The sequence below is a fragment of the Lynx rufus genome, unplaced genomic scaffold (genome assembly GCF_022079265.1).
Source record: "Lynx rufus isolate CCGP_SWC_20201006 ecotype Redwood Valley unplaced genomic scaffold, mLynRuf1.p SCAF_16, whole genome shotgun sequence".
Taxonomy (NCBI): domain Eukaryota; kingdom Metazoa; phylum Chordata; class Mammalia; order Carnivora; family Felidae; genus Lynx; species Lynx rufus.
Genome location: NW_025814830.1, coordinates 8640709 through 8664984, shown reverse-complemented (window position 1 = coordinate 8664984; position 24276 = coordinate 8640709). Strand labels below are relative to the sequence as shown.

Genomic DNA, 24276 nt, shown 5'->3' with positions numbered 1-24276 from the left:
TTCACTGGTATAAAAATCTTTATTTCAGTATAAAATATTAAATAAAACAAATATTAATTAATAATAACAACGATGGTGCAACGATACTAATATGACAAGACCTCTCCTGCTGGCCTGCAGCCTATCTCCAGCTTTTCTCCTCTGGTTCTGCAACTCTGTGAGACAGCTGTCTTGACAGCTGGGACGGCTGAGACCCACAGAGGGCGGCACACCGGCCTGAGGTCACACAGCAAATCTGCAGCGCTGGAAGCCGAGGGAAGGGCAAAGGGTTCCCCTGGATCCAGCCAGGGCAGGGGGAGTGTGGGCTTCAGGTCCAGAGGAGAGTGCCCCCCCATAGTCTGGCACTTATAAGCAGGGTGACGGTGAGGCTGAGGTGGGCAGGACCACGCCGGGGGGCACCCCCTGTGCGTGGCTGGCGATCCAGGACTGGATGGTTACAGCCGTTTCCAGAACAGCAGGAGACGTTGAGATGGGTCAGGCTGAAGGCTTCAGCCACGTGGAGACTTTGGCACCATGAGGGGGTTGCACAGCCTCTCACTGTGTAGCTTGGGTTGCCCAGGCCTGAGGAGAGAGAAGGCTGTGTGAGCTCCTGGGGCTAGGCCTGGAATTCTCCCCAGGTGACATGCCACCTTGTGGTGGGTGCCACCTGAAGAAAGCGGCAGTTTTAAATGTGGTCCCTCGGGCCCTTCCAGGGGAAGTGTGAAGTCAAAATTATTCTCATAATAATGCTAAAACAGCATTTGGCTCTTCCGCTCTTTTACGCGTGCAGTGGGGTCTTCCAGAAACCCTGGGATATGTGATCTTGCAGCCGACCGAATACAGAAGCAGATAGGAGGCTCCTGGGGCCCCTGGGTGGCTCAGTCGGTTAAGCGTCCGACTTTGGCTCAGGTCATGATCTCACGGTTCGTGAGTTCCAGCTCCGCGTCGGGCCCTGTGCTGACAGCTCAGAGCCTGGAGCCTGCTTTGGATTCTGTGTTTTCTTCTCTCTCTGCCCCTCCCCCGCTCGTGCTCTGTCTCTCTCTGTCTCTCAAAAATAAATAAAAGTTAAAAAAAACGTGAAAAAAGAAAACATAGGAGGATCCAGCTGTCTTCTGTTAAGCCAGGCATTAAAGATATTTGCAAAACGGTAGGCCAATGCCGGTCTTCTCATTAAATGTTCTCGTTGTGGAAAGTGGCATTAAAAAAATTTTTTTAAATAAAAAATATGTTCAGATGGGATGAAGTTTTATTTTAAAATAAATTAATAAATACATCTCACTTTTCACTTCTAATGCAGTAAATATCTATAGAGGTCATGGACACAAGTAATAGTTTTTAAGAGAATGAGGGAATTTTGAGATGAAAAACGTGGAGAACCACTGGAATAGAGAGACTGGAAGGGATGGCACAGGATGGGAGCCCGTGATGTCCGTAGGAAGTCCCACCCACTTGGGGAAGCCCCGCCCCCAGAGAAGCCCACATTTCTGTTGCTGAAACACCCATTTTCCTAATGGAAGCCCTAATTCCCGACTACACTTTGCACCCTCCCAAAGGAAGTCCTACCTTTTCCACAGGAAGACCCATCTCTGTCAAGGCGACCTCCAGCCCACAGCCTCCCACCCACAACTCTCCTTTCCCAGCCTCCTAGAGGGGCTCACCATTACTGCCAGTGGCTTCCAGACATTGACTCATGGGGCCACGGCAGGCAGTCAGGGAAGTCTCTTCGGAGGAACATCCATGGGTGCTGTTCCCCTCACAGCTGTAACACTGGAGGCCATTCAGAGGCAGGTTTTGAAGCTCCACAACTTGGAAGAAGACAAGGACACAGAAACCAAGGAAATTAGCACGGGGGGTCTGGGCAGGTGGGGTGGAGGGGTGTCCCTCCATGTATTACCTCCCTAGAACTGTCAACTCGCAGCCTGAGATGTCTTGGAGCCACCTTGTGGTCAGGCATTTGAACGGCACTCTCTTCTGGCGGGTTCTTCAGAGAACCTCTGAGAGAAATCCCACCTCCCGGCTCCTCCTGAGCCCCCATCTGGCCAGGCACTGGGCAAGCAGCTGTGGAAGACCACAGAGTCCAGCTACCCTGTCCAGTATGGTGGCCACTAGCCAAGTGTGGTTGTTTACGTGGGCACTGAAGTTAGCTCGTATTAACTACAATTCAAAGTTCAGTTCACGTTTCACGTGCTCAATGGCCAGATGAGGCAGTGGCTACCATATTGGAAGGCACGGATATAGAACATTTCCATCACTGTGAGAAGTTCTGTTGGACAGTACTGGTTTATAACACGAAGGAGCTGGATTACACTGGAGGGGAGGGACAGGGACACGTTTCCCCGAGGGCCATACTTAAAGCAGAGACCTAACAAATGAGAAGTAGCCAGCTAGGCAAACTCCCGTGGGCGAGACGTGTTCCTGGAGGAGAGGGCACTGCATGTGCAAAGGCCATGAGGCAGGATGGAGTTTGGATCAGTGCAGACCGTGAGGCAGACAGGTGCTGATCACATAGGGCATAGGACGGCCTTTGGATTTTATTCTGAGAGCAAGGGGAAGTCGCCGCAGCGACTTGAGGAAGGAGGGGCCCATGCTTGCTCTGGTTTACATTTTTAAGAAATCACTCTTGCTGCTGTGCCGGGCACGGACTGTAGGGTGCAGGAGTGGAAGCAGGGGGGCCAGCAAGGTTACTGTAACAATGTAGGCAAGGGCTCCAGGTGGCTCAGACCAGGGAGGTGAGCAGTGGAAAGATTCTAGGAAGCATAAAGCATGGGTCTTGGTAAAGGTTTGACGGGCTCATCGAATTCCCACACAACCCATCTTTGAGGACGGAGAGACCTAGAGGGCAGGGGTGGCCTGCGAGTGAGTGGCAGCAGCCTGGGTACACCTCCCTGCCCCGACCCCAGGCCTCGCGTGGCGCGCGTCCCTTGCCCCTCACCTGGACCCCCGTTGCATTTGGTGGTGTTACAGCACTGCAGGAAATGGAAGGTGTGGTTGTTGTGGAAGCCGGTGGGGCCCGGGCAGCCAGGAAGGTTGCCACAGCCGCGGGTGTGGTGCTCATCCCTTGGACTGCCTGTAGGGGGCAGAGGAGAGAGATCAGGCTACTGGCCCGGGGCTGAGACTGGGTTTGCCCACGGCAGCAGTCATCTGCCCGGTTCCCGCTTCGCGGTTCATTACAGGACCCTCATTTTATTTGGGGCAGCCATTATCTAGCCAAAAGACACATTTTCCACCCGCCACAGGTGTAGTCATGTGACTGAGTTCTGGCCAATGTGATATAAATAGAAAGATTTTATGGGACTTCCAGAAAGGAGAACCCTCACGAAAGGAAAAGTGCCTATTTTTTGGTCCCTTTTTCTCATTCTTCTTCCTAGAACTTGGACATGAGGTCTGGAGCTCTGGCAGCCATCTTGGACTATGAGGCAATCTTGAGAATGGAAGCAGAGAAGAGAAGGCATCTGGGTTCCTGGTGACTGTAGAACTGTCCTAGTGGCCCAGGACTTCGGATCACTAGACTTTTGTGTGACACAATTAACTTTCTGCCTTGCTTAAATGCTTGTTATTCTGGGGTGGTTGTTAAGTGCAGCCTTGGGACGGGACAAAGCAGGGAGGAGGAGCTGCTGGTAGGTTGGGGCTCACCTTCCAGGGTCCGGTGGGTCACCACCTCCAGGCACTGTTCTCCAGGGCTGCGGCATTGCAGGCTCTGGACCCAGCCTCTCTCACAGCTCAGGTCTGATGAGGCGCAGGAAACACATTCAAGGTAACGGCTTCGGGTTCGGGGAAAGGTGGGAGGCCGACCTGTTTGGGGAGGGGCGGGAGGGTGAGACTCCCTGGAAGAGTCCCGGAGATCTAGTTCCCTTGAGGACTCGCTTTAGCGTCAATTCCTCTTCATCTCACCCTTCAGCCAATCATCAAAGCCCTGCCCATCCCACCTCCTGAATCTTTCTAGCATCCGTCCCCTCCTTTCCAGCCCCATGACCAGGTCAGACCGCCTTCAACACCAGGTTTGTCTTTGGCCTTCTGGCTTCCATTCTTGCCCCCCAACCCCACCAAGTGCATCCCCACACAGCCCTAGAAGAATGCTTCTAATTTTTTTTTTTAACATTTATTCAATTTTGAGAGACAGAGAGAGACAGAGCACGAGCAGGGTAGGGGCAGAGAGAGAAGGAGACACAGAATCCGAGCTCTCAGCACAGAGCTTGGAAGGATGCTTCTAATACTTGAATCCGACCCTGCCTCTGCTCTGCGCAAAAGCCCTCCATGGCTCCCCGGTGCCCTCAGAATAAAATCCAAGCTACTCAGCACGGCATTCAAGGCCCATCAAAGTCTGGGTCCTGGCCACCTCTCCTGCCTCATCGCCCTCCACTAGCCCCTCAGGCTCTACCCCCTCCACAACTTCCCACAGCCCCTGAGTGTACAGGCAGAACACGCTTCCTTATTCCCTACTCTCCCTGTCCCCTCCTACTCATTTTTCAGGCATCATCTCAAATTTCACCTCCTCTAAGAAGTCCTCCCTCACCTCCCAGGCCGGATCAGGTACCCCTCTGGGGTCCCCTTCCAGCCACGCCCACTTTAGGTCCTCCCTGGGAGCCCCAGCAGGTAGGTCCGGGGGGCTGTCTTCATCATTATCTTGTCCCAACACCACCCAGCACAGGGCCAGGGCCAGAGAAGATATTCAATAAATATTTGCTAAATGAATGAATCAACAATTGATCAAAACTCTGCTATCGTTCCGTGTGGTAGCCAATCTCCGAGCCCCCATGACCCCTCGCTCCTGGTATGCGTGCCCTTATAGGGGCTGACCTGTATAACTAAGAGGAATATTGTGGAAATGATGGTGTATAACTCTTGTGCAAGATCGTAAAAGGCACTGCAACTCCTCCCTGGCTCTCTCTTGGATTCCTTGGTCTGGAGGGGATCCAGCTATCACATTGTTAGGACACTCAAATACTCCGCGTACTCGTCTACATGGCGAGGAACTGAGGCCTTCTGCCCAAGTCACGGGATCACATCGTCCGTGAGAGTGAAGCTCCCTTTGGAGCCAGCAGTCACCTTGACTACACCTGCATGAAAGATCTAGAATCATCTGTGTAAGTTACTTCCAGATTCTTGACCTTCAGAAACTTTGTGAAATAATACACGCTTAATTTTGTTTCGAGTTTTGGGACAATCTGCAATGCGGCCACAGATAATTCATACACTCCCCAGTTGTGTCAGGGATCCAAGCCTCACTTGATCGATCTGTGAAAACTCGGCCTCTCACCCCTTCTGGTCCAGGCCAAGAGGATGAATTCTTTTTCCCTGGAAACACCATAGCCATTTCCTCTGCCCAGGCCTTGGCCCATACCATTTCTGAGCCTGGCATGCCCTCCCCTTCCTGACCCCAAACATCCAAGTTGAGTTGGGGCCAAGTCTTACATAAGAGAGAGGACGGTCTCGGCCCCTCTCTCAACTGGCAGGCCAGCTGCTGGAATCAGGTGAATCATTTACATCCAAAGCCAAATCTTCCCCAACCCTAAAGAAAAATAACTAAAATTCCAACATGAACTTCCATGAAAACAACAACAACAACAACAACAACAAACACCATTGGGTTTGACTGCCGTCACCACTCCCATACCACTCTAGGGTCCCCTGGTGAACTTTTCTATCTCGTTCTTCTAAATGTGGGTGATCCCCAGGGCTCTGTCTTGGGCAGTTTTCATTTCTCACGGTACGCGCTCTCCCATGGGGATGCTATCCATCGACCTAACTTCATTTCCATGTGTCTGCTGGGAACTCACTCCAGGCAGGACTTCTCTCTGAGCTCCACATCTGTACACCCAACTGCTTCCTGGAGGCCCCCTGACCATCCCTCAAACACCTGAATCGCTACGTGCCCCAAGGGAAGCTCTCCATCTTCTCTAAACTGGTCCTTCGCTCCTGAATTTCACATCTCTGAGGTGGCCCAGTTCTTCAGTCCCCCAGGGCAGAAATCTGGCAGGTTCCTTGATCCTCTGCATCTAGCATCAATTTGGATACCTCTAGTTGCCCTGTCTTCTAGTTCTTTAATCCTTTTGCCGCACTGCACACATCTTTTAAGCACATCTATTGAGCTGTTAATTTCAGTCACTATTCTGTATTTCCTGTTTGACTCTTTTAAAAAACGGGACACCACATTTCTGCTAAAATTTATCCTATTCTCTATTTTTTGGACTCTGTTGGTCATGGCTTATTTATTTATCAAAAAAAATTTTTTAATGTTTGTTTTTGAGAGAGAGACACACAGAGTGCGAGTGGGGAGGGTCAGAGAGAGAGGGAGACATAGAACCCAGAGCAGGCTCCAGGCTCCGAGCTGTCAGCACAGAGCCCGACGCGGGGCTCGGACTCACAAACGGTGAGATCAGACCTGAGCCGAAGTCGGACGCTTAACCGACTGAGCCACCCAGGTGCCCTGATTATGGCTATTTTAAATTTCCCTGTCGGGGCCCCTGGGTGGCTCAGTCGGTTAAGCATCCGACTTCGGCTCAGGTCACGATCTCGCGGTCCGTGAGTTCGAGCCCTGCGTCGGGCTCTGGGCTGACAGCTCGGAGCCTGGAGCCTGTTTTGGATTCTGTGTCTCCCTCTCTGACCCTCCCCCATTCATGCTCTGTCTCTCTCTGTCTCAAAAATAAATAAATGTTAAAAAAAAATTAAAATAAATAAATAAATAAATAAATAGATAAATAAATAAATAAATAAATTTCCCTAATAACTCTACTATCTGAATCGTTACGGGTCTGTTTCTACTGTTGGATTTTTCTCTTGGTTTCCTGTTAATTGGTCCTTTTTATTTTCTTCGGGGTACCTTGTAAGTTTTGATTAGATGCCAGACATCACAATGAAAATTTGTAAAGGCTCTAAATAATGTTATTTTCTTCCCAAGAGGGGTAGGGTTTCTTCCTGCTGACGATCAGATGGAGGCATTTTTAGGGCTGGTCTATTTCAGTTTTGCCCTTACGCCTCGGGTGTGGACTGAGAGGAAAGCGTGGGGTGGTTACCAAGGCCTCTCTCTCTCCAACTTGGCAACTTTGGTCTTTCCAGCATCATATGCCTGCTGGAATCTTTGCTCAGTTCTGTAACTTCCCAGATACTATTTTCTGCTGAGTTTCTTGGAGTTTCACCCTATGCGCATACAGCCTGCCAATGACTTAAAAGAAGTTTGCAAATCTGGGGACTCCCTTTTCTGTGGTTCCATGTGTTCCAGGATCTTACCTCTCATTTTCTAGACACTCTGGCAGCCCTAGACTCTGACCCTTGTCTGCTCAACCTAGTGATGATCTCCCTTATTTGGGTTCTATTTCCTCTCCTCAACAGTGAGTTGGAAAGTGCACCCAAGGAAACACCCAGCTTGTCTGCATAACTCAACTTCTGTGCTTCCCTTATTTCAAGGATCGTAGCATCTCAACTTCCTCTCTTCATTTGCTGCTCTCCAGTGACCTCAAATAATTATTTATAATTTGCCCAGCTTTTCTGGCTGTGACTGGCAGATTAGTCCAATACATGTGATCCCATCATGCCCAGAACTGCAAACCAACCTCCATGTCTAATCCATCACTAAGTCCTGCTCATCTACCTGCTAAATAGTTCTTTTTTTTAAAGAATATTTATTTATGGGAGCACCTGGGTGCCTCAGTTGGTTGAGCGGCCGACTTCAGCTCGCGTCATGATCTCTCGGTTCGTGAGTGCGGGCCCTGAGTCAGGCTCCGTGCTGACAGCTCAGAGCCTGGAGCCTGCTTCGGATTCTGTGTCTCCCTCCCTCTCTCTCTCTCTCTCTCTCTCCCTCGTTCATGCTCTGTCTGTCTCTCTCTCTGTCAAAAATGAATAAAAATTAAAAAAACGTTTTGTTTATTTATTTATTTACTTATTTATTTATTTATTTATTTAGAGACAGACAGCATGAGTGAGGAAGGAACAGAGAGGCAGAGGGAGAGAGAGAATCCCAAGCAGGCTCCACGCTGTCAGCACAGACCCTGATGTGGGGCTCGAACTCACAAACCTCAAGATCATGACCTGAGCCGAAACCAAGAGTCAGATACTCAACCGATGGAGTCACCTGGGCGCCCCCTCTGCTAAACAGTTCTTAAATCCACCCCCCTTCTCTCCAGCTGCATGGCTGACATTCTAAATCCAGTCGCCCTCTTCTTCATCTGGACAGCCTCAGCCAACTCCAAGTTGGACTCCCCTCATCTACTCTCCCTCCATCATTGCTTCCCTCTGAGGTCAGGATAATTTGTTTAACAATCCAAATCTGATGGTGACACTCTCTGCTTAAAACCCTTCCATGACCTCCCACTGTTCCCCAGATGGTCTATGTTCCTCACCACAGCCTAGAAGGCCGTGTGTGATATGACCCTGCCAGGTGCACAAGCTCCTCTTGCCGGTTTTTTCCTCCCCAAAGCCACGCTACTTTCACCCACCTTTGTGTCTGTCGCTCTCCCCAGAAAACCCTTCCCACTGTCTTTTTTTTTTTTTTAACGTTTTATTTATTTTTGAGACAGGGAGAGACAGAGCATGAACAGGGGAGGGTCAGAGAGAGGGAGACACAGAATCCGAAACAGGCTCCAGGCTCCGAGCTGTCAGCACAGAGCCCGACGCGGGGCTCGAACTCACGGACCGCGAGATCATGACCTGAGCCGAAGTCGGCCGCTTAACCGACTGAGCCACCCAGGCGCCCCCCACCTGTCTTTTTAATAATCTGACTCCTACTCATCCCTCAAGATCCAGCCTGGTCATTGCTTCCTATAGGAAGACTTCCCTGACCTGAGTCCAGTATTTCCCCCTAGGGTCCCACAGCCCCAACGCTTCATTCCTCCCAGCCCCGATCACTCTGGTGTCTGTTTCCTTTATCTCAGCCCTGAAAGTTCTGGACTATGCTTCCCCATTACAGCTCTGACCCCTCTGATCTGTTTCCCCATCCTGGCGCTGACTAATCTTAGCAGTCGCTGTCTGGTGATGGGTCTCTCACCCCCACTCCCACCCCACCGGACTGTAAGCCCAGTGGTAAGGCCCAAAGCTGTCCCGGTCACCTCTGTATCCCCAGTATCACATAAGTACAGGATGGGGTTTAACCAACTATTCCATTCACCACCCGCAGGATAAAATGGCCTTAGAAATGGGGCTGATATAGTTTTACTACTTACTAAATTACTGAATTGACAGCTGCTGCCCCAAGCTTGCTGGTGGACCCCTGGCCACTCCCAACTCTCTCTTTATTTATTTCCTTAAAAAAAATTTTTTTTGTAATGTTTATTTATTTTTGAGAGAGAGAGAGAGAGAGAGAGAGAGAGAGAGAGCATGAATGGGGAAGGAGCAGAGAGAGAGGGAGACACAGAATCCGAAGCAGGCTCCAGGCTCTGAATTGTCAGCACAGAGCCTGACGCGGGGCTTGAACCCACGAACCGTGAGATCGTGACCTGAGCTGAATGCTCAGATGCTTAACTGACTGAACCACCCAGGCACCCCCCCCCAACTCTCTCTTCAGAAGTCTATGTTCCCAAGATTCATCAGCTAAGGTGGGAGGGGGGTGCTCCAGGAGTCTGTTCTGACTGGTCAGTGCCTTATGCATCGACTGATATTGTTAAATATTTTGAATATTATCTGCAATTAGAATTAATTGAGTCTACTCCATTATTAGTGCTTTCCTTGTGCAAATCTAACAGCAAGATGATGCTAGTGTCCCTTCCCTGAAAATAAACATCTGATTCAGTCCCCGCCAACAGATGGAAGTTTGAGGTCAGGATGGATGAACAAGAAACAGTGCAAACGCAGGTGCTCTGCTTAACTGACGTCATTGTGACTGGTCTGGACTTAGCCAATTTCCTTCCTCACCGGGTCCAGAAAGAGGAATCGGCATGCATGACCAAGCAACATGGATCTGTTGCTTCCTACCCTCTCCTGTGGGAACTTGAGCCTTTCTAAGCCTTTTCGTTAGACGGGCATTTGCATGGGGGCTGGTGGGGACAGGATCAGGAGAACGACGAGTTTGAGTCAGAGAGACGGTGCGGGGGTCGGGGATGGCAAGGGCTGCCCAACTCACCAGCTCTGGGTCGGTTGCACAAGTCAGACCCACACACGGCCTCCGTAAGAGTGATGATCTTCACGCCTGTCCGGTAGCTCATGGTCCTGTTGCTTTTCTCTGGGTGAGCACAGCCTCTCTCCACCACCTCCAGCTCGTCACCTACTGTGAGGAATGCGTCTCTGTCACCCCAAAGGCTCCACTGGGCCCAACCGGCCTCTGATACTCCTGGTCATATGGTCACCCACTTCCGGGGCTGACCTCTTCTCTTGGGGCCAGCTGTCTCCCCTCTCCCCCTCCCAGCACAGAGAACCTACTCTCTCTTAGGGACAACACTGTTGTGGAGAACTTCTGGATCCATCTACCCCTCCTGCCCAGCTTAGCAGTGAGATGCCTCTAATAGGATTTTTTTTTTTTTTTAAGCAGGCTGCATGCCCAACGCTGGGCTTGAACTCACGATGCTGAGATCAAGAGTCAAATGCTCCACCAACTGAGCCACCCAGGCTCCTCTCTAATAGGAATTTTTATTTATTTATTTATTTATTTTTTTTTTTTCAACGTTTATTTATTTTTGGGACAGAGAGAGACAGAGCATGAACGGGGGAGGGGCAGAGAGAGAGGGAGACACAGAATCGGAAACAGGCTCCAGGCTCTGAGCCATCAGCCCAGAGCCTGACGCGGGGCTCGAACTCACGGACCGCGAGATCGTGACCTGGCTGAAGTCGGACGCTTAACCGGCTGCGCCACCCAGGCGCCCCTCTAATAGGAATTTTTAAAGGAAAATGTTACAAGCTTGCCAAATAGTATAAGACAGTGATATAATAAATATTGTGTATCTGTCACCAAACTTTATAAAGTATTAGCATTTTGCTGTATTTTGTTTCAGATATTTTTAAAAAGGAACTTAAATTTAAAAGATACATTTAGGGGCGCCTGGGTGGCTCAGTCGGTTAAGCGTCCAACTTCAGTTCAGGTCATGATCTCAGCCTGTGAGTTCGAACCCCGCGTCGGGCTCATACATTTAGGGGCGCCTGGGTGGCTCAGTCGGTTAAGCGTCCGACTTCAGCTCAGATCATGGTCTCAGCCTGTGAGTTCAAACCCCGCGTCGGGCTCTGTGCTGACAGCTCAGAGCCTGGAGCCTGCTTTGGACTCTGTATCTCCCTCTCTCTCTGCCCCGCCCCTGCTCATGCTCTGTCTCTCTCTGTTTCCAAAATAAATAAAAACATTAAAAAATTTTTTTTAAAGATACATTTAAAGTCTCTTGATCACTCCCCCACATCCATTGCCCTTATGCCCTGCCCAGAAGCAATTACTGATACAGACAATTCTCACACTAGGTGTGCCTAACATACTGTTGTTTATTTGGACAGTGTTTATTGTATATTGTTACATACTATTTATATTAAAAGGTATCATACTCTGCAACGTGCTTTTTCTCTCTCAACCTTATGTTTTTGAGATGTATCCACTTTAATGCCTACGGCTCTAGTTCCTTCATTTAAACTGCCTGCAGCATTCCATTGTGTGCTTATGCTATGTTCCTCCTCTGCTGATGACTAATCTGTATCACAGACGTCACTGCTGAGAACCTTCTTATACACGTGTCTCTGGGCACGTGTGTCCAAGGTTCTTCGGGCTTTCTATATTCCTAGGAGTTGAACTGCTGGCTGTGGGGTATGCTAATCTTCACCTGTACGAGATATTGCCAAATTGGTCTTTGCGGGGGATGCACCAATTCCCCCCCCCCCCCCCCCCCCCCGGCTATTAACAGGGTCTGCAGCCTCACATTCTCATCCATTCTTTGCTTTGTCAGTGTTTCGAATGCTTGTCAATCTGGTGGGTGTGAAATGGGGTCTCCTTGTCTTTTTCCTTTGCACTATCCCTGATTACTGGTGAGATGAGGGTTCTTGGCCACTCGAGTTCCCTGCAGGAACCAAGTGCGGGAATCTCACCTTCCCACATGCGCATGACGGTGGTCCTGCAGAGGTCCTGGCCCGGGGCACACTCTTCCACCTGGCACTTCCCGGTCCTCCCACACAGCATGCACTGCAGGCCCCAGGAGGCTGGGGGAAGAAAGAGGAGAGGAAAGATTGTTATAGCTCCGTGCCAGGGTCCCGCCTTGCCCCTTCATGCCCCAATACCGGGACCAAGTCTCCAGGCTCTGTGCACTCAAGTTTATGCTCCGCGTTCGGCCCGACCTTTAGTTCCAACCCTGGGTTCAGGCCAGCTGCTTCCAGTCTATCTCTAGCCCCACGTGGTACCTACGTCCCCCTACCCTAAAGTTCTATCCCCGCCCACAATACCTCTCTAAAGTCCCGCCCTGGCTCATTTTCCCTTGAATTCTGTACCCACGCGGGGCCAATCCTGAAAGTCCAGTCCTCACCCTCTGTCCATCTGGACCGTCTGGCCTAACTGCAGTTTAGGTGCTTTCCCCCACCGCACCGGGCCTCGGTCTATTCTGCCTCTCAAGCCCTCCGAGGGGCGGTCTACGCTCACCCTACTGCAGCTGATCTTTGTTCTACCCCACTTCCCGGTGCCTTCCACCAACTATCCCCCCCGTTAACGACCCCAAACTCTACTCTTTTCCCAAAGTTCTCTCCCCGACCATCAGCCCAGGCCAAAGTTCTAAATCCGCCCACCAGACCTCTGGAGGTTCTAACCCCCACTACTGTAGCCTGGGTCTAAGTTCTCTCCCGGCTCACCGTGAGCTCCTCCCCGGAAGCGCTCTCCCCGCCCACAGGCTCCTCCCCCAAAGCTCTCTCCCCGCCCACAGGCTCCTCCCCGAAGCTCTCTCCCCGCCCACAGGCTCCTCCCCGAAGCTCTCTCCCCGCCCACAGGCTCCTCCCCCGAAGCTCTCTCCCCGCCCACCGACCCCTTCCCCGAAGTTCTCTCCCCGCCCACCGGCTCCTCCCGCGAAACCCTCTCCCCGCCCACCGGCCCCTTCCCCGAAGCTCTCTCCCCGCCCACAGGCTCCTCCCACGAAGCTCTCTCCCCGCCCACCAGTTCCTGCCGAGGTTCTAGCCCCGGCCCGCTAGCGTGTCTTGTGGTTATAACTCCGCCCACTGGCTCCGCCCCAGCTCCTATCCCCGCCTACCAGACCTCCCCTGCAGGGGGTCCCTTCCCCACCCCAAATTCGCACTCCCCTGGAGTCATTACTCATTCTTGGCCACGAATGATCCGGAGAGCTTTTCGGGTTATTCAGTGTCGAACCACCCCGCAACCCGCGTTCCCGCCCCGCCTTGACTCAGTTCCTTCTCAATTTCCTCTCGCTTTTCAACCCTCTCCGGTACATTTCCGGGGGAAAGGAGTAGAGAGGGTAGCGTCGGCCAGGGGATAGTGAAAGCAAAGGTCCTCGAGGCTCGAGGGACAAGCCCTGGATCCCAAGCCCCTGCCTCCGCGACGTTCGGCCTCTCTAGACCTCTTGTAAAATGAAGCGCCGTCCTCCCTGTCTTTCAAGCGGCTGGTCGGTGGGGGGAGATCCGACAGCGTGGAGAAGTCTGCGCAACGTTCCTGCTGCGGGGGTCAGAATCCCACTTACTCAAGGGCTGGCTGTGTGACCTCGGACCGGTTACTTAACCTCTCTGTGCCGGTTTCCTTCTCTGAAGCAGGGCTAAGACTAGTCCAGCCCGTCCAGTTTGAAATTGCAAGGAAAGCGCTTAGAAGAGCGGCCGGAATAAAGAACGCACTCACTCAACGGTGGCTGTGGTTAACTACACGCCTTCGCTCGACTAATAATTGCCTGAGCACCTACTGTGGGCCAGGTACGGTGCTGTGTGGGGCTGCAGACAGCAGGATTATTTGAGTGTGTGTGTGGGGGGGGGGTGCTGGAGACTGAGCCCTCGCCCTCCAACCCGTCGAACTCTGAGCCCACCGCCCTCCCCCACCCTCTCCTCTAAGTTCAAGACCCAGCTCCCCGCTCAGAGGTTCCGGCATCCAGTCCCTACCTGGAATGCAGGTCTGAAACAGCAGCAGCAGCAGCGACAGCAGCAGCGGGCGGCCCATGTCTGGTGGCAGCAGGTCCTGTCGGCGGCCTCCCTGCACCTCTCAGTCTGGCCTGGGGAAGGAGACAGTTTTGTGGCCCCGGGGCTCCTCCCAGAGATTTTGCGAAAGAGCGAGTCAGCCGCAGATGCGTGGGTGACTCCCTCTCCTCCCCCCACACCCCTCCTCCTCAAAAACTTCCTTCGCCAGGGCGCGGCCGGCCAGGAGTAGGGGGGCTGGCTCTGCTCTGACTCATGTGTAGTGGTCACGGGCCGTCTCCAGTCAGCCGAGGTGCAAATTCCAATTCTCCTGCTTCCTGCTATGGGGCCTCGAGCGAAGGACCTCAGCGGGCCGCTTGAAACTCCTGATGGGACATTTGATCATCAGTTATTGTTAACGATTTCTGTTAGTTTTGTGAGAAGGGATAATGCTGTTGCGGTTATGTGGGGAAATGCCTTTATCATTAGAGATGCACGCGGGAATATTTGGAGGTGGAATAATGTAATGTCTCTAATTCGCCTTAAAACACTTGATCCAAAAAAGTAGATCTTGCTGTTATGAAAATGGGTTTGCGGTTATGCGAGAAATCGTTCTTAGTTTTTAGAGACGCTGACTTAAATATTTAGAGGTGAATGTCATTGATGTCTGAGTTTACTTTAAAATGCTGTAGGAAACAAGAAAGGCAGAATACTTGTATCAATTATATCAGGGTAACCAGGGTAACTGACTTGCCATTCTGTCTCCTTTTCTGTGTGTTTGTAATGGTCCCTAATAGATTTTTTAAAAAGCAAAATAGGGGTGCCTGGGTGGCTCAGTTGGTTGGGCGTCCGACTTCGGCTCAGGTCATGATCTCCCAGTTCGTGGGTTCGAGCCCCGCGTCGGACTCTGTGCTGACAGCTCGGAGCCTGGAGCCTGCTTTGGATTCTGGGTCTCCTCTCTGCCTCTCCCATGCTCATGCTGTCTCTCTCTCTCTCTCTCTCTCTCTCTCTCTCTCTCTAATAATTAAATGTTAAAAAAATGTTTTTTTAATAAAATCACATGTAAAAGATGAAACAGTCTAGTCTCTCCATCTTGGGGTGCTTCTGACCGACCAATCAGAGCAATTTAATGCAGGTGGAATGTCTGAAGTAGTTGCTGGTCCCCAAGGAAGGCTCAACAAATTCCTTCAACATTTACCAAGGACCTGCTTTGTACCAGGCACTGGTCTGGGAACTGGGGACACAGCAGGAAACAAAGCAAAGTCCCTACCCTTGCCAATGGGGAGTAAACATGTGTTGTTTAATCTACGGTTGTCGGGCAGTGATAAGGAAGGTGGAAAGCGAACCGTGGTGAAGGAAGTGCAAGGTACAAGTGAGGCATGGTTAGTTTAAGTGGGGTGATGCGGAAGAGCTTCCCTGAGCAGGTGGCCTGTGAGCAGAGGCTGAATGTGGTGAGGGCAGAAGCTGGGTAGATGGTCCAGGAAGAGTTCCAGGGAGGGGCCGCAGCCAGTGCAAAGGTCCTGAGGTGGGAGTGTCCTGGTGGGATCAAGAACAGGAGAGTGGCCAGTGTGGCTGGAACAGAATAAGGGAGGGAAAGAGGAGTAGGCAATGGGTAAGTAGTACTCCCTCTACCGCTCTAATAACAGGTATTGCATTATTATTCTTACTAATTCACTGAAGCCTTGAGGTAATAATTTTAAGGTAAAGTAAGAAGAGTCACCCCAACATCCTATCTTCTAAGAGGCAGTAGAGCCTAGTGTTTGTTTGTTTTTTTCACATTTATTTATTTTTGAGAGACAGGGTGAGACAGAGTACACGTGGAGGAGGGGCAGAGAGAGAGAGGGAAACACAGAATCCGAAGCAGGCTCCGGGCTCTGAGCTGTCAGCCCAGAGCCCGACGCGGGGCTCGAACTCACAAACCGCGAGATTGTGACCTGAGCCGAAGTCAGATGTCCAATTGGCTGAGCCACCCAGGCGCCCCTCCATGCCTGCCTTTCTTTCTATCTCTCGGCCTCTTTCTCTCTGTGACTCGTTCTCAAGTGACACACACCTGTGAGGTCCAGTGACGTGTCATGAGAGGGGGCGGGCAGGAGGCTGGGTCCATGTACGATCCCAGAGAAGCTCCAGGAATGTCAGCTCCTTCCTCCTCCTGACTCACCTGGGCCTCGCCCCTCTCCTCCCTGACTGCTGGGCCCTGAGGGGGGGCCTGCAGGTTTCGGGGGCTTCCCCCAGCTGAGGAGAGGAGACTCCCACGCAGAGTCAGGGAGAAAGACCGCGAGAGACAGAGACACGGAGAGGGAGAGACGGTGAGAGAGACAGAGTGACAGATGGCGGGGAGGAGAGGAGAGGGGCCATGGACAGACTGATTCAGGGGCGGCCAGACAGGGAGAGAGATCTCTTCACCTGAGAGGACAGAGACGGAGAGAAATAGAGGCACAGAGACAGAGAGAGGCAGACACAGAGACAGACGCAGAGGGAGTTGGAGAGAACGGCACCCAGTTCCTTCAGAGAGAGCAGGGGGAGACACAGAGACCACGTGTGTGAGTGCGCACCCACGACCCCCTCAGCTTCTTGCCACCAGCCCGAAGCCCCTGACCTGGCTGTCAGAGGGCGCACGGCTGTGGCCCCAGGGGACACTAATGTGGCTTTCCCATCCCGGCCTGGCCACCTCCCAGATGTGGTGACATCACCTGTCAGGGCCTCCCTCTGCAAAAATGGGGAATGAAAGGGGAACCCCACCCACCCACCCACCCCAGGAAGTGAAAGAGCTGGGAAACTCCTGAACTCCACACCCCTCTTTCCCCATTTTCCAGGCAGAGAAACTGAGGCATAAAGGAGAGACTTTATTTATTTAAAAAATCGTTCTAATGTTTATTTATTTATTATTTATTTAAAAGAAATTTTAGGGGCGCCCGGGTGGCTCAGTCGGTTAAGCGGCCGACTTCGGCTCAGGTCGCGATCTCGCGGTCCGTGAGTTCGGGCCCCGCGTCAGGCTCTGGGCTGATGGCTCGGAGCCTGGAGCCTGTTTCCGATTCTGTGTCTCCCTCTCTCTGACCCTCCCCCGTTCATGCTCTGTCTCTCTCTGTCTCAAAAATAAATAAATGTTAAAAAAAAAATTAAAAAAAAAAAATAAAATAAATAAAAGAAATTTTAATGTTTATTTGTTTTTGAGAGAGAGAGACAGACAGACAGAGTGTGAGCAGGGGCGGGGCAGAGAGAAGGAGGGAGACACAGAATCCCAAGCAGGCTCCAGGCTCCGAGCTTCCAGCACAGAGCCCGATGCGGGGCTCGAACCCACAAACTGCAAGATCATGACGTGAGCCGAAGTTGGACGCTTAACCGACCGAGCCACCCAGGAGCCCCACTGGGGGCTTTATCTTTACAACTTGGTGAATCCTCACAGGATCCTGTCTTGTAGTTGGGGGAACTAAAGTTTAAAAAGGCATGATTGGGGGCGCCTGGCTGGCTCAGTCCATTAAGCGTCCGACTTCGGCTCAGGTCACGATCTCGCGGTTCGTGAGTTCGAGCCCTGCGTCAGGCTCTGTGCTGATGCCTCGGAGCCTGGAGCCTGCTTCGGATTCTGTGTGTCTCCCTCTCTCCCTGCCCCTCCCCTGCTCATGCTCTGTCTCTCTCTGTCTCTCAAAAATAAATAAATGTTAAAAAAATTTTTTTTAATAAATAAATAAAAAGGCATGATTGGCTGAATAATGGCAGCCACAAATCTCCAGGTCCTAAACCCTGGAATCTGTGAGTGTTACCGTCTGCGTAAAAGGGGTCTTTGCAGATGTGATTAAGTTAAGGATCTCAAGATGGAAACATTATCTAGATGACCCTCGTGGGCCCTTGATGTAATCACAAGTGTCCTTACAGAGGGAGGCACATGGACATTTGACTATACACAGAGGGGGAGGAAAGCAGGGTCAGAGAGAAAAGACACTTTGCTGCTGGTATTTATTTATTTATTCATTCATTCATTCATTCATTTATTTAAAAAAAAATTTTTTTTCAACGTTTATTTATTTTTGGGACAGAGAGAGACAGAGCATGAACGGGGGAGGGGCAGAGAGAGAGGGAGACACAGAATCGGAAACAGGCTCCAGGCTCTGAGCCATCAGCCCAGAGCCTGACGCGGGGGTCAAACTCACGGACCGCGAGATCGTGACCTGGCTGAAGTCGGACGCTTAACCGACTGCGCCACCCAGGCGCCCCCATTCATTTATTTAGAGAGCATGAGCAGGGGAGAGGCAGAGGGAGAGGGAGAGAGAGAATCCCAAGCAGGCCCTGCACCATCAACACAGAGCCCCACACGGGGATCGATCTCACGAACCCACAAAATCATGACCTGAGCTGAAATCAAGAGTCAGGCACTCAACGGGCTTGATTTTGTCCCTTTAAGACTGGTTTTAGATTTCAGATCTCCAGGGCTGTAAGAGAGTACATTGCTGTTGTTTTAAGCTGCTAAATTGATGCTAATTTGTTACAGAGCCAACAGGAAACTAATACCAGAGGCTGTCACTTGCCTGTAACGGCCTGTGGGCACAGAGTCAGGATTTGGACCCAAGCTGCCTGGCTCCAGGGCCCACGTGCAAAACCATCACGGTGAACGTTGCCGCTCTGGGAGGGGGCAAGAACCAGGAGCCAGAAGCCACCAGCCTCTTTCCATCGGTCCTCCACTGGTGTTCTTGGCCGCGCCTTCCCCTGGCTTCTGGGGCAGGGCTGACTTGGGGAGGGGAGAAAAGATCTGCTGAGTTAGTGCAACAAAGACAATTTCCCCATGTCTAGCACCTTGCAGCTCAAGTCACACCACTATGTTGCAACGGCAGAAATAATCATTGTACTTCAAGGGCTAATGTCGCTAATAGATAAAGAGCCCTGATTGAGGGTTGACTGTGTCTTCCTTCCTTGGCCTCCCCAGTCCCCCTCCCCCCATAAAGAAAGAAAGAGATCTATTGAAATCCTAACTTCTAGTACTCAGAATGTGACCTTATTTGGAAATAGGGCTGTTGTTGATGTAATTTGTGAAGATGGTGTCATAGGGGAGGAGGCGGGGCCCCTAATCCAAAGCGGCTGGTGTCTCCATGGGGAGATCGTCGCATGAAGACAGAGACACAGGGAGAAGGCCATGGGATAAAGGGAGCAGAGACTGGAGTCAGGGAGCTGCAAACCAAGGAATACCAAAGATTGCCCGCAAACCAATCGAAGCTGGCAAGAGGCAGGAAGGACTCACCCAAGAGGGTTTCAGAGTAAGCAGGCCTGCTGACACCCTGCTTTTGGGTTTCCAATTTCAGTTTCCAGCCTCCAGAATTGTGAGACAGCGCATTTCTGTTGTTCTTTTGTGCATTTGTTGTTCTTTTTTTTTTTCCCTGAATTCAGAGTAATGCCCTCTAGGGCTACAGCAGCTAGTCCTGGCACTTTTTTTTTTTTTTTAATTCTTTTTTTGGCGGGGGGGGGGGGGGGGAGAGATAGAGAGCGAGTGGGGGAGGGGTAGAGAGACAGAGGGAGAGAGAATCCCAAGCAGGCTCCGTGCGGAGCCCGATGCAGGGTGGGCAGGGCACTTCTGTGATTCTGAGTCATCCTGTCCGAGGCTCCTGGTTGCCGCAGCCTCAGGAAACTAACAGGGCTCCCAAGAACCAGCAGAAAATTAGCAGAGGACCGGAGAGGAAGCATGAAAGCGATACTATGATGCGATTCGCATCTGTTCGCTTTTGCTGTGTTGCACCACCCCAAAATGCGGCGGCTTAAAACAGCACATATTACACTCGAAGGGTCTGCGGGTTGGCGGGGCCCAGCTGGTCCAGGCTGGCTCGGCCGGGCCTGACTGGTCTTGGATGGCCTCACTCGTAGGTCCTCGCTGGGCGGGCTGGGAGGCCCGGAGCCTTCCTCTGAGCGGTCTCCGCCCTTGCAGGAGGGGAGCTCTTTCGTACAGTGGCAAAGGGGTCGCAGCAGCAAGACGGTGACAACAGAAGCTGCAAACTCTCCCGAGGCCAAGAGTCAACTCATGCAACATGGCTTCTGCCACCTTCTATGGTCAAAGCAAGTTCCGAGATTGGCTCAGAGTGAACAAGAGGGAGATAGACTCCATCTCTCTCTCTCTCTCTTTTTTTTAATGTTTATTTATTTTTGAGAGAGAGACGAAGAGGGAGACACAGACTCTGAAGCAGGCTCCGGGCTCTGAACTGTCACCACAGAGCCCGATGTAGGGCTCGAACTCACAAACTGTGAGATCGTGACCTGAGCCGACGTCGGACGCTTAACCGACGGAGCCGCCCAGGTAGACTCAGAGTTCATGGCCATTTCCCTCCTGCCACGGCCCTTTCCCCTACACGCTGGCAAAAATAAAACTAAGTGATGATACACAGAGTCGGTGAATCTGTGCGGAAGCCGACACTCCCTGACGCAGCTGGTGTGAGCATAAATTGGTACAATCCCAGGAAGGGTGATTTTGCAATTGTTCTCAAAATGACAAATGGAGACAAACCTTTTGACACAAACCACTTACCGCGTGGGGGAACTTGGCGCGTGTGTGAAACGATCGTGGTGCAAAGTTCTTTGCTGCAACAGAGTTTGTAATCCCAAACTGAGGGAAAATACAGAACTGTACGAAGGTCCACTTATCGAATGGAAGAAAAGAAGGAAAGAAGAAGCTGTAACTCTGGTTACAATATTTTCAGGTGGAGAATTTTAGGGACGGGACGGTGCTTCCGTTTACTCTGTGGTTTGAGCATTGAAGGGGGGTGTGCGTGGGTCCATAGGCTTGTGTGGACATTACATAATTCCTCCTATGTCCCCTCGCCTCTGGGTTTCATTTTTTTTGAATATATATATATATATATATATATATTTTAAAGTTTATATTGAGAGAGAGAGAGTGCGTGTGTGAGTGGGGGAGGGGCAGAGAGCGAGGGGGAGAGAGAGAGAATCCTAAGCAGGCTCTGCATTGCCAACGCAGAGCCCGATGTGGGGGTCCACCCCCCCGAACCGTGAGATCATGGCCTGAGCCGAAATCAAGAGTCGGGTGCTCAACTGACTGAGCCCCCCAGGTGCCCCTCACCTCCAGGTTTCAAAGTAAGGGCAAGAACATGTCCTTTGCCTGCCTGCCTGTCCTTCACACACTTTACCTCGTGTTTGTGCAACTCCAGGCCCGTTTGCGGAGCCTGAGTTATCAGCTAACCTTTGAGGAGATAAGAGATAGGTTTGTAGTCACAAGGCACCAGAGGGACAAAAGTCCCTCCTCCCGGACTCCAGACTCCAGACTCCAGACTGGGGCACCTGTTCTCCCTTCTTCCCACTTCTCCTGGACCAAAGGGTTCTGGGTCCACTGAGAAGGCGGTAGACCTCCTCCAGAAGCTTCTCCCTGCCACAGCACCCCGTCAGGCTCCCTCCTCCCTTAGGCCCAAGCTGCTTTTTTTTTTTTTTTAATTTTTTAATGTTTATTTATCTTTGAGGGAGAGACAGAGTGCGAGTGGGAGAGGGGCAGAGAGAGAGAGGGAGTCACAGAATCCGAAGCAGGCTCCAGGCTCCGAGCTGTCGGCACACAGCCCGACTTGGGGCTCAAACTCAGGAACCGTGACTTCATGACCCGAGCCAAAGTCGGACGCTGAACCGACTGAGCCACCCAGGCGCCCCTCAAGCTCCTTGATTGTACCCGCTGATTGAGGGCCCCGCCTGGACTCTGGGGAGCCCAACAGGCCTGCGGCTGACCTTGGACTGGCTCTTTTTCTTGTTTGGGATCTCTCCTCTGAGCCAAGGGGAGAGGCCAGCCCCAGCCTTGTAGGGCACACTGCTAAATGATGATGACAATACACAGTACCTACTGTCCTCAGTGTTCTACGTACATTGACTCATTTAATCCTTCATGGCAGGCCTTGACATAGGTCCCCCTCCTCTCCTTTTTTTTTTTTTTTAATATTTATTTATTTATTTTGAAAGAGAGAGGGAGTGTGAGCAGGGGAGGAGCAGAGAGAGAGGGAGAGAGAGAGAGAATCCCAAACAGGCTCCGAGCTGTCAGCGCAGAGCTTGACCTGGGGCTCGATCCCACAAACAATGAGATCATGACCTGAGCCGAGATCAAGAGTCAGGTGCCCAACGGACCGAGCCACCCAAGTGCCCCTCTCCTGTCCTCATCTGACAAAAGAGGAACTGAGGCCCTGGCAGGTGACGTGACTTGCCTGAGGCCACTGAGCTTGAAGCGGCAGGACGGGAACTTGAACCCAGGCCATCTGGATCCAAAGTGCTCATGCTCTTCTGGAAGCGTGTGTGCTTTCCTTAGAGCCGGAACATCGCTAGCAGAATCCTCCCAATGGGAACACGGCCACCATGTGCCCAGCGTCAGCAGGAGAGGGTGGAGTGTGCCAATTTAGTGGACGGACGCACTGAGGACTGAAACCAAGGACGGGATATCCCCAGAGATAAAAGTCAAAGGAGAGGCAGGTGGGGAGGCGAAGCAATGAGGAGGTGATTCTTTTTTTTTTTTTTTTTTAATTTTTTTTTTCAACGTTTATTTTTTTGGGGGACAGAGAGAGACAGAGCATGAACAGGGGAGGGGCAGAGAGAGAGGGAGACACAGAATCGGAAACAGGCTCCAGGCTCTGAGCCATCAGCCCAGAGCCTGATGCGGGGCTCGAACTCCCGGACCGCGAGATCATGACCTGGCTGAAGTCGGACGCTTAACCGACTGCGCCACCCAGGCGCCCCGAGGAGGTGACTCTGACGGAGACCAAGCACTGGGGCTGCGGGCCTCTTGTGGGGTCCTTGAGATCGACCTTATTCCCATTGAACAGTTGTGCAAATCAAGGCTGCCCAGTCAGAGGCAGGGGCAGAAGAGAAATGCAGGCCTCATCTGGCTGAGGCAGGCCATTTTCTAGGTGAGGGTGGGGGGCTGTCTTCCCTCTTCCCTCTCCGTGAGGCTCAGCAGTCAGGTCAGAGAGGCCTGTGTTCAGATCCTGGTTATGCCAATGTCCTCGCTTGGTGGCTCTGGAGGAGGGCCTTAATGGCTCTGAGACTTAGTTTCTTTCCCTATAAAATGTGGGAAATTCGGGGCTCATTTAAACTGTACCAGCCGTCAAACTATGGAAATACTTCCAGATTTGGTTGGTAGAGATCTGCTAGCTGTCCCGAGACCCCGAACGCCCCTGTGGCATGCCCGGGTCCTATGTTCTAGCAACATGTTCTAGCAACACCAGGTCTGTGGAGGCCAGCAGGCCTCGTGGTTACTGTCACAGAGGCTGACCTGTACCGATAGACGGTCAAATATCGGAATACTGTATCCCTTCTAGGATTAAGGGTAATGGCTTGTAGGCTATGGCAGGGATTCAGCGAGCTAACGTCTCTATGGAATGATCAGGGACGCGTTCATGATAGCGATGGTAATGCCAGCATGCCCTTCTTTCTTTGGCCTCATGACTCTTTCTCCCTCTTGCCTCTCAGGACTCAGTTTCCCCATCTCCATGCTCCTAACCTCCCTGCCTGCCCCCCCCCCCCACTGCCAGGTGTCCCAGTGGCCAGGATGGAGGGTGGGGCCGCTATCTCCCTCACCTGTTTGCTCTCTCTCTTCTAGGTCTGCCAGTCTAGCCCTTGCATAAAAGGCCAGGTCACCTGTGTCCTGCTTCCTCCCCTCCAGCCTAGATCATGCTCCAGCTCGTCACCAGTCTGGCGCTCTTGGGAGCGCTGGCCACCCCAGCCGGTAGGCACTTTACGTGTGGTCCCTGAGAGCAGGAACGAGAGAAAGAGCGAGAGAGACAGTCCGTGTTCACATGCGCGGTGGGAATCCAGCTTCAGAATCTGGGGCCCGGCTCCTTCTCTCCCTCAGCTTTTTGTCTAGCAGAGGCAGCTGAACTGTGTTTGAGAACATAGTTCTGGAGCCAGCCTGCCAGCGTTCGCATCTTGGCTCTGCCCGTTCTTAGCTTTGTGACCTTAATTCTCTTTTTTCTTTTCTTTTTTTTTAATCTATTTTGAGAATGGGGAGGGGCAGAGAGAGAGGGAGAGAGAGAATCCCAAGCAGGCTCCACACTGTCAGCTCGGAGCCTGATGTGGGACTCGAAACCACAAACTGTGAGATCATGACCTGGGTGGAAACCAAGAGTCAGACACTCAACCTCCTGAGCCGCCCAGGCGCCCCAGGAGCAGTTATTATTATTCCTTTATCTTGCCTGCCTGTCTCCTCTTTGGTTCTAAACCTGTGCCTTGGGGATTAAGTGGCCCAGCACTTAGCCAGGATCGCACTGTGTGATCCCGAGTGAGACTCTAAACCCATCTGTGTTCTGTCTCCTCTCCTATTCATGTATAAGAGGCAGGTATGAGGCACGGTTTGCA

The 24276-nt window shown here is 51.8% G+C and overlaps 2 protein-coding genes across 3 annotated transcripts in view; one reads left to right on the top strand and one right to left on the bottom strand.

Moving 5' to 3' along the window:
* PLAUR (plasminogen activator, urokinase receptor) lies at positions 1-14337 on the bottom strand. Of its 2 annotated transcripts, none has more exons than XM_047077923.1 (7): positions 13954-14337; positions 11962-12072; positions 10031-10171; positions 3613-3771; positions 2912-3046; positions 1638-1784; positions 1-561 (listed from the first exon to the last, which is right to left on the bottom strand). In XM_047077923.1, the coding sequence occupies exons 1-7, from the start codon at positions 14009-14011 to the stop codon at positions 308-310; spliced, it is 1005 nt and encodes a 334-aa protein (XP_046933879.1). In that variant the 5' UTR covers positions 14012-14337; the 3' UTR covers positions 1-307. The 2 variants fall into 2 exon arrangements, with proteins under 2 accessions (XP_046933879.1, XP_046933878.1); XM_047077922.1 differs by having other exon boundaries at positions 10031-10174; positions 13954-14334.
* Positions 13151-24276, top strand: part of LOC124511056 (uncharacterized) — a 25294-nt gene continuing 14168 nt past the window's right edge. Inside the window, exons 1-3 of the mRNA XM_047077921.1 lie at positions 13151-13770; positions 18449-19208; positions 23522-23647. Of these exons, the coding sequence (XP_046933877.1) occupies positions 23593-23647 (55 nt within the window). The 5' untranslated portion in view covers positions 13151-13770; positions 18449-19208; positions 23522-23592. The remainder of the gene's footprint in view (positions 13771-18448; positions 19209-23521; positions 23648-24276) is intronic.

Excerpts from the sequence above, each read along its gene's own strand:
- PLAUR (XM_047077922.1), bottom strand. The coding sequence starts at position 14,011 with ATGGGCCGCCCGCTGCTGCTGTCGCTGCTGCTGCTGCTGTTTCAGACC. Across the intron at positions 12,073-13,953 it reads GTTTCAGACCTGCATTCCAG|CCTCCTGGGGCCTGCAGTGC; the intron begins GTAGGGACTGGA and ends TTCTTCCCCCAG. Across the intron at positions 562-1,637 it reads GGAAGCCACTGGCAGTAATG|GCCTGGGCAACCCAAGCTAC; the intron begins GTGAGCCCCTCT and ends CTCTCTCCTCAG.